Source organism: Gopherus evgoodei, chromosome 1 (assembly GCF_007399415.2).
Source record: "Gopherus evgoodei ecotype Sinaloan lineage chromosome 1, rGopEvg1_v1.p, whole genome shotgun sequence".
Classification (NCBI taxonomy): Eukaryota; Metazoa; Chordata; order Testudines; family Testudinidae; genus Gopherus; species Gopherus evgoodei.
This window is the reverse complement of record NC_044322.1, coordinates 39,108,311-39,124,599: the sequence shown is the minus strand read 5'-3', so window position 1 is coordinate 39,124,599 and position 16,289 is coordinate 39,108,311. Positions and strand designations below refer to the sequence as shown.

The 16,289-nt window shown below is 40.3% G+C and overlaps 1 protein-coding gene across 2 annotated transcripts in view; it reads left to right on the top strand.

Moving 5' to 3' along the window:
- MIPEP (mitochondrial intermediate peptidase) overlaps window positions 1-16,289 on the top strand; it is a 114,999-nt gene that overhangs the window by 60,135 nt on the left and 38,575 nt on the right. For both annotated transcript variants that reach the window (XM_030562156.1, XM_030562162.1), the window contains exon 15: window positions 10,354-10,428. In XM_030562156.1, coding sequence (XP_030418016.1) covers window positions 10,354-10,428 — 75 coding nt within the window. The remainder of the gene's footprint in view (window positions 1-10,353; window positions 10,429-16,289) is intronic.

The window sequence follows — 16,289 nt, the reverse complement described above, 5'->3', positions numbered from 1 at the left end:
TGGGTGTAGATACTTGCCCTTGCATGGCACAGAATTATTGTGTGCCAGGGAGCAATTAAATTGAGTGAATGTTAATGTGGGAATTCAATTTTGCAGGGGGACCAGACTGGATTAGGCTGCAAGATTAGGAATGGAGCCTAGAGCTATGGTGTGGCACGCGAGGTTTTGAACTGCTGTTTTTTAGTGTTAATTTTTAAAATTTAGATTATATTTGTAAACCACTGTCTAGAATCTAAATAAATCTGCTTTTCCTTTCTTTAGTCAGTCTTCAGAAATTTAGGAAGCTAATGTAAAAGATTTCAGTGTCTCAGATTTACATATGAATAAATTGTAGAAATTAGGAAAAAATACCTGTTTATTACTATAGTAGTCATCAGTAGCAACTGCTTTATTTAAGCTTGCTCAGTAGAGTCTGTAATAAACCCCTGGTTGCACACACTTATAACTTCACATAAATTGATCTTTGGGGTTCAATTTTCCATGCTTAGTCTCTACCTGGAGGTGATTTTTTTGTGTAGAAAGTTTGAGCAAAATTCCCTTGAGCTGTTTGAGTTTTGTGAATATGAAAACAAAATCCACTGTATCCATTATGAGAATTATTCTAACCACACTCTTGGAAAAAAAAAGGCCATAGCACAAATAGCTGAAGTGTGAAACTTGGCATAGGCATTAGCACCAAATTCTGTTTCTTACACAAACTAGGCATCTCATTAATTTCACTTATGAATAAAGGGACTCTAACTGTGGCCTACTGCTCCCTATAAAGTCAGTTGTAGTAGGATAAGGTCATGGGCTCAGAATCTTCATTGAGGTTTGGTTCCTGGCTTCTTGTATGGAAAGTAGTTGGTTTTGATTTTTAAAACATATGAACATTTGAAAATTGAGTATATACAGCAGAAAAATTATTCTATAGAAACACTCTTAAAGATACATGAGTATTATGCACATATGTGCAGCTGGATAAAGGCCTGAAAGTCATGAAAAGACTCACTTTGTCTTCTATGGTTTTGGATTTATTCATAAGTACACACTGATGGGTTTAAAGTAACTTAGAATTTTCACTGGCAAAATTAGCAAAACTGAGTCCAAAAAGCTAGCCAGCCCCAAAGTAATAGTTCTGCGAGTGCTGGTCCCTCTGTGTTTTCCACTGTGGGTCCACATGCATCCAGAGTCGGAGAATTCTTGCAAGCAGCATCCATTGGTTTACACATGTGCCATAACTCTCTTTATGCCTCAAACCAAGGACATAAAGGGCAGAGTGAACCAACCACTTCTCCAGTTCCTTCTTATCACCACATGGCCTGGGTCAGAACCTCCAGTGTACGAAGCTGCCGCTTTCTCATAGTTATTCTTTGATCCGTAAATATTTCAAAATTGGCCTTAGTGCCTTTGTATATAGTTTTTTTCTAGTCAGATAGATTTCCCCACTTCTGGGACCCCCTCCCCCTTATCCGGCTATGAGTATTGGACTATGCCCAGAATTCTAGGCTTCAAAAACTTGTTTCCTGTCCTTGTTATTTCTCTGTTAATTAAGACCATAAACACTGCCTGTGTTGGCCGGGGGAGGCACTCCTCGTGGCTAAGTGCAAAATCTGCCACTCTTTCCTTAGCTGTACCGGTGAGGCATGGGAATTCCAGCTTAGAAAGTACATTATGGAAAAGGCCATGTGGCTGCAGTTGGCCCAGACTGTAAGACCTGTACGTTGGCCTGAATCAACACGGAGTGTGTCTCCCGCTGCAAAGTAAGACTCTGCTGCAAGGGAATCCTTTCCTATAGACACTCAGTTAGGGTCTCATTGAGAAGGCAGGAAATGCTCTCATAAGCAGGTCACCCTCCAAGACTACCTCGAAAACAGCCAGTACCACTCTGCGTAAATGGAGCTTATCTAGCAGGACAGGACGTTTTGTTTACCTGGAGCATTCGCAGGCATGGAACCCCTCAGCTCCCAGTGGCCACGGTTCACTGTTCCCAGCCAATGGGAGCTGCGGGAAGTAGCGGCCAGTAAATCCGTCGGCCCGCACCACTTCCCGCAGCTCCTATTGGCTGGGAACGGCGAACCACAGCCACTGGGAGTTGAGGGACTCTGTGCCTTCGAACGCTCCAGGTAAACAAAACGACAGTGTATTAAATATTCAATTCAATAGAGCTTAAAATTGTCAAATTCTGTTGTAGACCCATTGATGAAGCGACCCCCGCGCTTTAATGCTTTACTTTTTTAACAAAAAAATTTGGTTTATGAATGAGTATATACGGTACTTCTTCATACAATGCACAGTCAATCTGTGGAACTCATTGCAAGGGGCTGTGAAGGCCAAAAGTATAACTGGGGTCGAAAAAGAATCAAGTTCCTGGAGGATAGGTCCATCAATGGCTATTAGCAAAGATTGTCAGAGATGCAACCTCTTGCTGTGGGTGTTCCTAAACCTCTGTCTGGCAGATACTAGGACTGGATAACAGGGGATGGATGACTCGATAATTGCCCTGTTCTGTTCATTCCCACTAAAGCATCTGACATTGGTCACTGTTGGAAGATGGGATAGTGGGACTATTGGTCTGACCCAATATGGCCATTCTTATGGTCACTTACATGTAAAAGGTTTGACTGGATTTTTTTTTTTTTTTTCCAAAACTGCATGCATTGGAGGAGAGGAGATTTCATTCCCTCAACGTATGACAAACTAGTCCTTTATCTACAAAGGACAAAACCAATTAGAAAATCATCTAGACTATTTTTGCCAAAGAAGAATGAATTTGAGGTCAAGCAGTCGCCTACCAGAGGCTCTCTAAATGGATCTCAGGCTGTACTTTTCTCTGCTACCAACTGTCACATCTTCCTGCCCTCAGAGGTAAGGGCTCATTCTGCAAGAGCACAAGAGACAACAATACCAAGGAAGTACCTCTAATTGACATTTGCAAGGCAGTTACGTGATGTTTCCTCCATACATGAAAGACGTTTTGTGCTAGTACTGGATACATCTCTTGATGCATCCTTTGGGACAGCAATCCTTTGGATGGCTCTTCCACCTGTATCCTTGCACCCTTTTTCTACTTGAGTACTGCTTGTCATTCACCCGCTGTGGAGTATACTTATGGCCTAGTGCTTGAAGAAAAAGAGAAAGTTACTTATTTTTTTGTAACAGGAAGTACTTCAGGATGTGAGGTCCCTATCTGCATTCCACTATCTGCCCTCCTCCTCCTCTGCTTTGCATCATTCCTGATTCAGGGTAGAGAAGGAACTGGAGGGGCAATTGGTCTGCTTCACCCTTTATGTCCTCAGTTTGAGATATAAGGACTATAGCACATGTGCAGACCCGCGTACACTGCTTGCAATAATTCTCCAACTCCTAGTGCACGTACACTCGGAGGGAGATACATGTAGGGACCACCCATCTTGAGGAACCACCAGTTCCCACAAGGTAAGCATCTCTCTCTTCAAGAAGATGCGTACCAAGCTTATTATTTTTCCTTAAAAACACCCACACACAAAAAACAAACCTCTAGGAAATTAAATACAATACAGATACCCATGTTAATATTGAGGTTCCACTGCACAGTTAAAATCACAGAAATGCAAATTTTAAAGCTCCAAGAATGTTAATTAGGCCACCTTGTGGACATGTACTATTTTGCGTTCCCGGTTTTCTTGTTAAATGTGTAGCAATGTGATGGTGGTGAATGTCTAAACGAAACCATTTTTCAACTTCATGCCTTTTTGGATGCTGCCTTGAAAAAGTCATTTTCTCAGCCATTTGTGAGTTTATTTATTTCCAGTATTATAGGCAGATGGAATTACAAAGATGGTGGTTTATTAATCTAATTAAAGAAATGGGCCTGGATAGTCAGAATTATTATTATGATTCTGTCACTTCTTTTGGGGTAAGATAAATTATAGTTCTATAGCTGGACCTTTAACTCAGTTGCTTGTTGTTGGGGCTATTGCTGCTTTTGGCAAGGAGACAAAGTGGAAGAGAGAGCAAAATAGAAAAGTATGGGGAAAGACAGCTTTCTGTTGATGTCTGCAAGAACTGGTGTGTTGATAGGTCATGGATAGGTGCCTGAGGCAGATGAATCAGCCATGACAGGAGCATATCTAAACCTTGGCTTGCTTCCCCAGTCCAGAATGCCATCTGGCTGGTCTCTGCAGGTCTCTCTCTTTCCAGTGGCTCTCAAACTAGACTAGGCTTGATAGGCCGCCTCATTCTGTCATGCTGTTTTTGCTGACCAAAGTCTCTATTTTTTGAGTTCCATGTCCTCATCATTTCCCCCAGTGAAGCCTAACTTCTGACACCAATTTTAGCCGTTGTTTTCTTCTTGCTTGTGAACTATCCTTTCAACACAGCCCTTGGGTGTTGATATTATGAGTTGATATTAGACTATACAATTAATCACTATATCCTATTAGTCACAAACCTCATATTGTAGAATATCATTTGTCTCTGTGAATTTTTATGATTTCCCCTGAACTCAGAGATAGATGTAATTTGCTTAAAATGATCAGCTATTCTTCTGTGCTTCTCATGCTGATGCTATGTCTCAGGTGAAAGGACAGTCTTACTGCTGTTGTGGCACTTGTATAGCTACAAGAGTACACGCAAAACAAGTTGGTAGGCTGAATGAGGGCAAGCAGTTCTTTCTACATCTTCAGCAGCAACTTTTGGATAGCTGTCTCTCTGGTCCTTTGGTGAGGGAGATTTGGTGAGCACAGAGAGCGACCAGTGCCCGTCTCTATTTGCTCCTTGCACTTGGACTCAGGGAGCTGGGGAACATAGCAGAAATTCCCATCAGAGCAGATTATGAAGAAGAGGAGAATAGTGGAGTGGAAGCAGTGGCTTACTTTCCATAGTTTCCCTGCCATGAGAGCACCTGTTCGCTTTTCTAGTATAGTGAGAGGATTCCTATATTCACTCTTCCAGTGTAGCAGAAGCATGGCAGTGAAGAGAAATAGTCAATTGTAAGTTGTGGATTAGAGCTGTTTTCACAGCTGCTGAGAGTGCATAAGCTAAGTTAGGGGGTGAGGTGGTTTGTCCTACATAGCCCATGGAGAGTGTGATATCACTTGCACTGTCCGTCCCCATCACAGAACCTCACTATTCTATGTTCCTGTGAACTGCAAACCTGGATTTCCCATTTTAATTAGGATTTGTAGGATGGTGGTTTACCAAAATGCCTATGAGTGAAGTTCTAGTGTTTTGTTCTGTTTTAAATAGCAGACTGTCTGACAGCTGCTGTACTTAAATTTATCTTAATGTTGTTTTAAACAGCCAAAATATAAAATGGTATAAATCAGTTGTGCTGAAGGAGTCAATTTTATTTGAAGTGTAGCAGTGATCTTGGCTGTAGCATTTGTTAAAAGTTATAGCTATGTAAAATATATACATCCACTGCTGCTCAGATTTTAGGTGTTCAGATTTTGTAATGCAGAAAAAAATTGCAAATTAAAGCTACATATCCTATTTTCCTTATTGTACTGTATCCAAAATGTATATGTTGGTTGTTGGTGCTTAATAACAAAATGTGCTTAAACGTGTATCAGGCACAAAGTTTCTTCCATCAGGCTGTCACCTTGCATACATTTATGTGCTCATTTATTTCCATGATGAATGGTCATTGAAGTACTTGCAGGGTAGGGAGCAAAATGCACATAGATAGGACAAAATGCACTGGCAGATGTAAAGGAAGAATTATGTAACCTAAATAATTTGTCATCTGCAAATTTTGCTATTTCATTACTTACCTCTCTTTTCAGATGATTAATAAATACAGTAAACAATAATGGACTTAGTACAGAACTGTGAGGCACCTGCTGTTAACCTTTGTCTATTATGAAAATTTAACATTTATTCCTATTCCTTTTTCCCTGGTCTCTTAGCTAATTTTTAGTCCAGGACAGTACTTTGCCTCGCACAGTATGACTCTTGGTTTATTTGGTAGTCTCTTGAGAGGGACCTTGTAAAAGGCTTTTGAAAATCTAAATAAATAGTGAGATGGTTCTCCTTCATCCACTACTTTGACACATTCAAATAATTTTAATAGATTAGTGAAACATGATTTTTGTTTGCAGAAACTGTATCATATCATCATCTTCCACTGTTTTATTATTCTATTTTAAATCTGTTCAGCCAGTTTACCAGGTACTAATGTAATGCTTACTGATCTGTAATTCCCAAATCATCCAGCAGTTTTTTAATATTTATTTGTTTGTTACCTTCCAGTTTGCTGGTACAGTAGCTGTTTTTTAAATTAAAAATTACCTATCTTTGCTAGCAGCTCAGCCACTTGATACTCGAACTCCTTCAGAATTCTTGGATGTAAATTGTTGCTTTTTAAATTATGAATTTCTTCCAGAGCTTTTCCAGTCTCTGAGAATATCTCATCTTTATTGCCTACTCTGGACCTACTCATTTTTGGTATCTCCCTGGTATTGTCAGCCATGAAGACTTATGGAAGGATGTTTTTCTAAAAGATATGCTCTCGGAATGTTTTTTGGGGGGAAGTTCTGTGGCATGAGGTCAGAATGGATAATCACAATGGTCTGTTCCAGCCTTGAAAGAGATGAATCCCTTTTATTTCTCAGCAATGTCCTTGTCATCCTTAATTGCTCCCTTTCACAACTGATTATCCAGAAGACCCACTGATTCTTTCGCACGCTTCTTGCTTCCAATATACTAACCTTTAACTATTTGTTCTTAAAAATCCATCTAAGACCAGCTAATTTCCCTCTTCCATATTGCCTGATGCTATTTATTTCCCGTTTATTGGCTTCAGTAAGGTCAGATTTCCATATTTTGAGAGATATCTGGTGCTAATAGTCAGTTATGGTCTATTTTGCCTTCCTGCTTCCATTTTTATTCAGCAGCACACATGCTGTCTGACACTGTTATTTTAAGTGGTATCCGTGCCACATCTAAGCAATTTACTTCCTTTACTTTTAATTTGAGGCTTTTTTGGATAGCCCCTCTTCATTTTATGGAAATCTTCCTGTCCGAAGTTTAGTATCACTGTGTCAGGTTTTGGTACCTTTCTCTCCTGTAGGATGTTAAATATTGAGGTCAGTATTACATTGTGGTTCAGCTACTTTTAATTCTTGAATTAATGCCTGTGCATTAAGTAAAACCAAATTGAGAAGCAATAATTTAATCTGAGAAATTGCTTCTCTAACCTTTGTCCCGTTGTGCTATTAGACCAGTCTGCATATGATTACTTGAAGTAATCCATTATTAGCCTGTTAACCTTCGCTGCCTTTTTATCTGTCTTTACACTCAATATCCTTTTCTTGATCTGTAGGCCAATAATATAGCTAAATTCCTATTCCAAAAATCATCACATACTTCTAAAGGAGGAGTCTTCTATATTCAGAAAAGAATTGGCACTGGAATAATAAGAGTGTTGCAGGACAGAGTTAATGTCCATTGGTCCAGTTCTGCAGGTTGAAATTTAACAACTATGTACATTATGACTGGCAAAATAGCAAGTACTATTGTTTCCCATTCTCAGGACTATACTGCATTTATCTGGGGAAAAGACATTACAAGGTCCTGACAAGTGGCTGCAAAAAAGGGTTGTGCAACTTGAGAGTTCTTATCTATTTTTAACGTCTGGATTCCATTTATTTAATTGCTAACTTTTTTCTCACTTTTGTGTAATTTGGTATGCAATTGTTATGTATTTTTATTTTATGAATGTAACGTGCTTGGATGCTCTGCAAGAACGAGGCCCACACACACTGTGAGTTATTTGGCTTTAATGAAGGTAAAGTGACACATCCGCAACGGGGACCCCGGGCGTTGCTGTCACTTTGGCGGGGAACCCAGCACCAAAGCTCAGCTCGGCCTGGGTCGGAGTCCAAAGGCAGGACCGGGAGCATACAGCTATATATACACAATACAAAAGCAACTCATACATATGCAAAAAGGGACTTCCCACAAGCTATGCCCGCCCTTTGGCCTAAGGCCATACAAACTGGTTTCAACCAGTTAAAAGCAAGTTATAACTGGCATGCCGTGTCCTACAAGGACCGGCCACTTAGCAAGCAGGGGCTTTCCACAAGGCCGCCGAGAAAGCGGAGATACCCTAGCTAGGCTGTGACACAGTCTTCCGCAGTCCCCTACAATGAACATCAACATAGTTTGGTTTGAAGTCATATCATTTGTACAGAATCTAAACATATGGCTATGGGATCAGAATCTGTAAACTTTGATGTATTCCTTCTTAAACACTTCATCACACTGTAAAACTTCAGGTATGCTTTTTGAGTTCTGTGTAATAGCAAACATCTGTGTTACAGTGCAGAACCATTGCATAATATTGTTTAACATAATAGCAAGAACTGAGTTATTTTACCTCTGATTAACATACTTCAAAATACTTACAAAAAGAATATGCTTATTGGGAAAACTGATTTATTGAACTGCCTAAAGATGGACTGACAAGAAATGTAGGGCCAGACATTGACCTACCAGTATTTTGAAAGATATGGCATTGAACAGTCTCTGGATGTATTTATAGAGATCTAAATGGAAAAGGGAAAACTAGACTGAAGATTGGGAAAAATCGATCAGTCTTGCAAGGGATGTGGTGGAGTATTTAAAATAACTTTAGTCATGTAAATGTGAAACATAGATTAGGTTTTATTAAACATATCAATAATAGTGTTCAGTTTCGCAAAACATCTTCATGTAGATAAATAAGTAGGATCTGAACCAATACTCAGTGAAGACAATGCCTAGCCTCCTATTGAATTCATTTGAGATTGGATCAGGCCCATATGGATTTGTACTAGACATGCTCAAACATTAAAAGGATTTTTTTATTTCTAATATCTGCTACCAAAGATTAGACTGGATGACCCTGGGGCACTGCCTGCAATAGCTGTGTTTTATATTCTGAAATAATAGTCATAATATTTTAAATAGGTACATGTTGATAGCAAAGTACAGTAACTCCTCGTTTAACGTTGTAGTTATGTTCCTGAAAAATGCGACTTTAAGCGAAATGATGTTAAGTGAATCCAATTTCCCCATAAGAATTAATATAAATAGGAGGGGTTAGGGAAATCAGGGAAATTTTTTTCACCAGACAAAAGACCATATTTTATTTTATATATACATACACACACACGCTCACTCTCTCTCTCTCTCTCTCTCTCTCTCTCTCTCTCTCTCTCTCTCTCTCTCTCTCTCTCTCTAAGTTTTAAATAATTTAATACTGGACACAGAGATGATGATCGTGAAGCTTGGTTGAGGTGATGAAGTCAGAGGGTGGAAGAGGGTGGGATATTTCCCAGAGAATGTCTTAATGCTAAATTATGAACTATCACTCTGCTAAGCCCTCATGGGTTAACCCATTGTTTTTAATGTAGCCTCACACTCTGCAAGGCAGCAGGAATGGAAAGAGGGGAGACAGCATGGCAGACAGACACACACCTTGTGTGTGAGAGAGAGAGAGATGCACGTTGCCCCTTTAAGTACGCTGACCCCACTCTAAGTACGCTTCCTTGTTAAGTAGATCAGAAAGTTGAGACAGCAGCTGCTCCCAGGAAGCTCCCTCCCTCCTGAGCCCTGTCCTATCTTGTCCTCTAACCCATGGAGATGGGGTAAGTGGGGTGCAGGAAGTAGGGGGACACCCTGACATTAGCCCCCTGTCTTTTCCCCCCCGCATAGCAGGGAGCAGCTCCAAGGCAGAGGGCCGGAGTAGCACATGGCAGTGGGGACAAGGACAGCTGAACTGCCAGCAATTGACAGCCTGCTGGGCGGCTGCCATACAGGGAATTTAGGGGATTGGGGAGCTGATAGGGCGCTGCTGGTCCACCCTGATTCCAAGCCCCCATGAGCTAGCGGCAATGGGCTGCTCTTCCTGCAAGCAGTGGAAAAAGCAGGCGGCTGCCAAATGGCGTTATAAGGGAGCATTGCATAACTTTAAATGAGCATGTTCTCTAATTGATCAGCAACGTAACAATGAAACAATGTTAACCGGGATGACTTTAAGTGAGGAGTTACTGTATTGTTTTATAAATATGCACCTATGAGACAATAAATCGTTATCCCAGGTTGCTAGTTAAAAAGCAGGGCCAATATAGTAGTCTGCCATTCTGTATTTGAATGTTCAAAACTTCTGTTTGACAAATTAGTACTTGTTGAAATTTAATAGAATGCCTTCATCCTTATCAGTTTTTCAATCCAAAGTGTTTTCTAAAAGTTGTAATTGTTTTTAAAATTACAGTAAAAATCCATTGTTTTACTTTTATGTTCTTTGTTTGTCTTCCTTACTCAGAAGTACTGTACATTAAATGTTCTCAAACAATGTGCTTAATTTTCTTAATTCTAAATGTATTGTGGCTTTTTTCTTTATTCAAGTCACTGCCAAAAATCATGGTGTCACGGCTCTGTGAATCTAAAAAGATTTGTGCTGCAGCTGATATGCAACTTCAGGTATGTTCTTTCATTTCGGGTTTTTCCAGGACCTAAATCTGAAATGACTTCCTAAATTTATAGGAACTGTCAATTTAATTTGACTCTATTCATTTGTGAAACCTTACAAATTTTTGTAATTTAACACTTAACTCAATGATGTATCTATGCTGTCTAAACAAATGCAAAATATTTAAACTGAATTGTTTTCAACTTCATTTTAATATATTTTGATCAACATTGTCAGTTGTCTGCATAAAGTTGGTATTTTAATATGAATTTAGATGCTTATCTTTAGGTACACAGCTTTGAAAATGGTTGCCTTTCACACATAAGAAAGTTTTAACAGGAGGCCATGAATTAAAATTGGATTTGATATTTTGTTTACTGAATGTTTTTTAAAATATCTCAAATATAAATTAAAAACAAAAGTGTGCTGAAGTAGCCATTTTTTATTGTATTTACTTTGGCCAAAAATTTCAAACCTGGGTCCCTACATTGAAGCTCACAAATCCATTTTGTGACTTCTAAATAAAACCAGTTTAATTCTCAGAAATATGGAGCACCTTTAAATTCCACTAAACTCTGTGAGCTGGAGATGCTGAGCACCTTTTAAAAATCAGCCCAGTTTTATTTAGGTGATGAAATATGGATTTTGCTTTCCTGACTTAAACAGCCAGGTTTGAAAATATTGGTTTTTATTACTAAAAGAACACTGTCAACGTTTGTAGGTCTAATATCTGATCTACCTTATTATATTGTTATAGTCATTGCTAAGTTCATGCAGTTCTGTCTGGCTTTTCCAAAACAACAGTTTCAACTCTTTCTTTAAGAAGAAAATCAAACTCCTCAGCTCAGCATTAATGCACAGCTCTGCACTCACAGTTGATGAACTTGTGCAATTCAGTAAAAATAATGTTAGTAAGAAAACACATGTCCGTTTCCACCTTCTAAGTCTTAGCATTATAATAAAAGGGGAGTTAAAACTTAGGTAAAATATGTTAGTGTCTTTCACTCTTCTTTTGAAAAAAACAAGCAAACAATAAATATGTCATTGTTGAAACAGGGAGCTTGTTTCCTCAATCCCAATAGAGCAATTACCAGTAAAAGTTAATAGTCACAATAGCATTTAGATTATCTATGTTTTTCATAATGATTATTCCGCTTGTGTTTATATTCTGCTAATGCTTATTTTGTATGATTTTTCTCTATTCTTTTTTCCCTATGCTAAATACTTTTTTTTTTAAACCACAATTAGTATAGCTTTAAAGTGAGGACAGCTGCTTTTAGGTGCTCCAAACAGGAGCACTCCGTTTCTTTTTAAGAAATGCAGAAACAAAAAAATCAGGTGGCAGTTTGAACAATTGGGCCAAGGCGAGGGATTTGTGATTTCTTCTCTCTAAAAGATGTCCCAAAGACTGTGTCCTCCTATACAAACACCAACAGTATGAGCCGATGATTTTTAAAATATCTTAATTAAACCTGTGCAAACTGCTATGTGGACACATCTATTGATTTAAAACTGGTTATAATAGTTGAGCTTATATTTGTAAATTTACATGTGCAAATTAAACCAATAAGCCAGGTTTATAGCAGGTTGAGTATCTATATAGGTTTGCACTGATTTAACTCAGTCAGTTTTTAAGTCACACTTTTAGTTAAACCACTGCAACTTTGGTTGTCACTGGCTATGATGGGTTCTGTGAGAGCTGAGTGATGTGAAGGGAAGCGCTGCTTTACCTTTATAATGTGAAAGCAGTGAAATGCCCCTGGAAATTCTGATTTTGAAATGCATAATTGTTGCTTATAATTTTTTTCATATACAGATGTGTGCTATGCTACTAAATCTGAGAGATATCTGAGAGAGATTGTTTGCAATCTAGAAGGAATCATACAAGAATTAAAGCAGAATTGCTCCAAACTGTACAACAGTTCTGAAAAAGCAAAATTTAATACTGATGAGTGAATACTCAAAAAAATACCCTGTTCATGAGAGCCACTAATTTTGAATAATCCACCAGGGTATAGACCAGTAATTGACTTGAAATTCTGAAGTGATGGACATGTGCTTTCAAACACGGACATTCTTTGTTCAGTAATATCTGTACTACCAATAGAGCCCAAGGATTTCCTTTCAGCCGTTAATTTGTATTTGTCCTGGACCAGAGTTGCCATAAATATTTGACTTTCTATTTCAATGCATCTTCAGATAATCTAACAGTAATCCCTGTAGGTGCATATAAACTAATCCCTGATAAAAAGATTGGCTAATAATCACTTCAGTTATGTAGTTCACAAAAATTGTTCCTGGAGACGGATGCATGGTGGTGAATACAGAGTTCCCACATTCCTTTTTAGAGATGTGTATTGTTTTGTGTGTAGTCATTTGAAGTTTTAATCATTGGAATAAATTCTTGTATTTATTTTAATTTAGTTGTCCAGATATGTTCTCCTACATATGTATAAATGTCTGAATAACCACATTCATTGCACACAAATTGGTAAAGATATTACTTATAACTGAAAACTCAAACTCATTTTTTTCATACTTAGCAAAAGAACGTATTTCTTTTTGAGGGCTAAATGCCATACATGCCATTCATTACTTCACCTTTTGAAAATGAAAATGTTTTGAATTTTCCAAGAGTAGGGAAATATCATAGATGTGTTTTAGCCTATTCAAAAAATAAATAAAGGTAACTTCTAATTTTTGGTATAGAAAAATAAGAGAATGCAATTAAATTGCTTTTTCATCCATAAACTTCAGTTGTGCTATAATAATTTCAGCTGCTGTGATCTTTAGCAGATTCTGGAGAGAGATGAGGAAACCTGCGTTCTGTACTCTACATTTAAATACACATATTTTCAATAGGCATATTTTTGTCATGTGGAGTAAATTCCTGTAAGTTTGGGCCTGCAGTAACTTTATTGGAACAGTCAGAGGGGTAGCCGTGTTAGTCTGTATCCACAAAAACAACAAGGAGTCCAATGGCATCCTAAAGACTGACAGATTTATTTGGGCATAAGCTTTTGTGGGTAAAAAAACCCACTTCTTCAGATGCATGGTGAAAATTACAGATACAAGCATAAATATACTGGCACGTGAAGAAAAGAGAGTTACCTACAAGTGGAGAAAAGGTCAATTCAGTCAGGATGGATGTGGTCCACTCCCAATAATTGATGAGGAGGTGTCAATACCTAAAGAGAGAAAATTGCTTTTGTAGTGAGCCAGCCACTCTTTCAGTCCCTATTCAAGCCCAAATTAATGGTGTTAAGTTTGCAAATGAATTGTAGCTCTGCAGTTTCTCTTTGAAGTCTGTTTTTGAAGTTTTTTTGTTGACAGATAGCTACTTTTTAAATCTGTTATTGAATGTCCAGGGAGATTGAAGTGTTCTACTGGCTTTTGTATGTTACCATTCCTGATATCTGATTTGTGTCCATTTATTCTTTTACGTAGACACTGTCCGGTTTGGCCAGTGTACATGGTTGAGGGCAGGGCCAATGCAACCCGATAGGTGACCTAGGCAGTTGCCTAAGATGCTAGCATTTGGGGGGCAGCATTTTGGGTCCTTTGGCGGCGTCCGTGGCAGCCAGATGTTTGGCCGCCCCGGTCGTTGTCGGCATTTAGGTGGAGGGACCTGGTCCAGAGGGATATGGGGAGGGCTGCCTGCGGCAAGTGAGGGTGGGCCATGGCACCCAGGGTAACTGTTCCCTGCCCAAGCTCACCTGTGCTCCGCCTCCTCCCTGAGCACACTGCCCCACTCTGCTTCTCTCCCTCCCAGGCTTGCGGTGCCAAACAGCTGATTGGTGCCGCAAGCCTGGGAGGTAGGAGAAGTAGAGCGGCAACGGTGTGCTCGGGGAGAAGACGGAGCAGAGATGAACTGGGGCGGGGAGCTGCCACATGGCTCGCCGGGCCTGGGGGAGCTGCCGCGGGAGGGGCGTCTCAGGGCAGGGAGCTGCCGCAGGGGGGCACCTGAGGGCAGAGGGCTGCCACAGGGCTCAGAGGGTGGAGGGGGCGTAAGGTGGAAGTTTTCCCTAGGCGCGAAACATCCTTGCACCCACTCTGGCTGAGGGGCATTGCTGGCACATGATAGCATATATCACATTAGTAGCTGTGCAGGTGAATGAGCCCCTGATGGTGTGGCTGATGTGGTTGAGTCCTATGATGGTGTCACTAGAGGAGATATGGGGACAGAGTTGGCAACGGGGTTGTTACGGGGATTGGTTCCTGGGTTAGTGTTTCTGTGGTGTGGCGTATAGTTGCTGGTGACTATTTGCTTCAGGTTAGGGGGCTGTCTGTAGCGAGGACTGGACTGTCTCCCAAAGTTTGTGAGAGTGAGTGACCATTTTCCAGGATAGGTTGTAGATTGTTGATGGTGTGCTGGAGAGGTTTTAGCTGGGGCTGTACATGATGACCCGTGGTGTTCTGTTGTTTTCCTTGTGGGGCCTGTCCTGTAGTAGGTGACATCTGGGTATCCGTCTCTCTCTGTCAGTCTGTTTCCTTGCTTACCCAGGTGGGTATTGTAGTTTTAAAGAATGCTTGATAAAGATCTTATCTTTGTTTGTCTGAGGAATTGGAACAAATGTGGTTGTATCTTAGGGCTTGACTGTAGACAATGGATCGTGTGATGTGTCCTAGATGGAAGCTGGAGGTATGTAGGTAAGAATAGTGGTCAATAGGTTTCCAGTATAGGATGGAGTTTATGTGACCATCACTTATTTTCACTGTAGTGTCCAGGAAGTGGATCTGTTGCGTGGACTGGTCCAGGCTGAGGTTGATGGTGGGGTGGAAATTGTTGAAATACAGGTGGAATTCTTCAAGGACCTCCTTCCCGTGGGTCCATATGATGAAGATATCATCAATGTAGCACAAGTAGAGGAGGGGCACTAGAGGACGAGAGCTGGGGAAGCGTTGTGAAGTCAGCCATAAAAATGTTGGCATGCTTTGGGGCCATGTGGGTATCCATAGCAGTGCCACTGACTTGAAGGTATAAGTTGTCCCCAAATCTGAAATGGTTGTGGGTGAGGACAAAGTTACAAAGCTCAGCCGCTAGGTGTGCTGTGGCATCATCACAGATACTGTTCCTGCCAGCTTATAGTCCATCCTCATGTGGGGAATATTGGTGTAAGAGCTGCTACATCCATGGTGCCCAGGATGGTGTTTTCAGGAAGATCACCAATGCATTGTCATTTCCTCTGGAAGTCGGTGGTCTCCCAAAGATAGCTAGGAGTGCTGGTAGCATAGGGTCTGAGGAGAGAGTCCAAATAGCCAGATAATCCTGTTGTAAGAATGCCAGTGCCTGAGATGATGGGGCATCCAGGATTTCCAGGTTTATGGATCTTGGGTAGCAGACAGAATGCTCCTATTCGGGGCTCTAGGGGTATGTCTGTGTAGATTTGTTCCTGTGCTGTAGCAGGAAGTTTGTTGAGCAAATGATGTAGTTTCTTTTGGTACTCCTCAGTGGGATCGGAGGAGAGTGGCCTGTAGAATATGGTGTTGGAGAGCTGCCTGGCAGGCTCCTATTCATAATCCGACCTGTTCATGATGACTACAGCACTTCCTTTGTCAGCCCTTTTGATTATAATGTCAGAGTTATTTCTGAGGCTGTGGATGGCGTTGCATTCTGTATGGCTGAGATTATGGGGCAAGTGATGCTGTTTGTTCACAATTTCAGCCTGTGCACATCTGCAGAAGCACTCTGTGTAGAAGTCCAGTCTGTCATTTCGACCATCAGGAGTCCACACAGAATTCTTTTTCTTGTAGTGTTGGAAGGAGGATTCCTGTAGGTCAGTGTGCTGTTCAGTGGTGTGTTGAAAATATTCTTTGAGTCGGAGACAGTGAAAGTAGGCTTCCAGATCACCGCAGAACTGTATCATGTGCG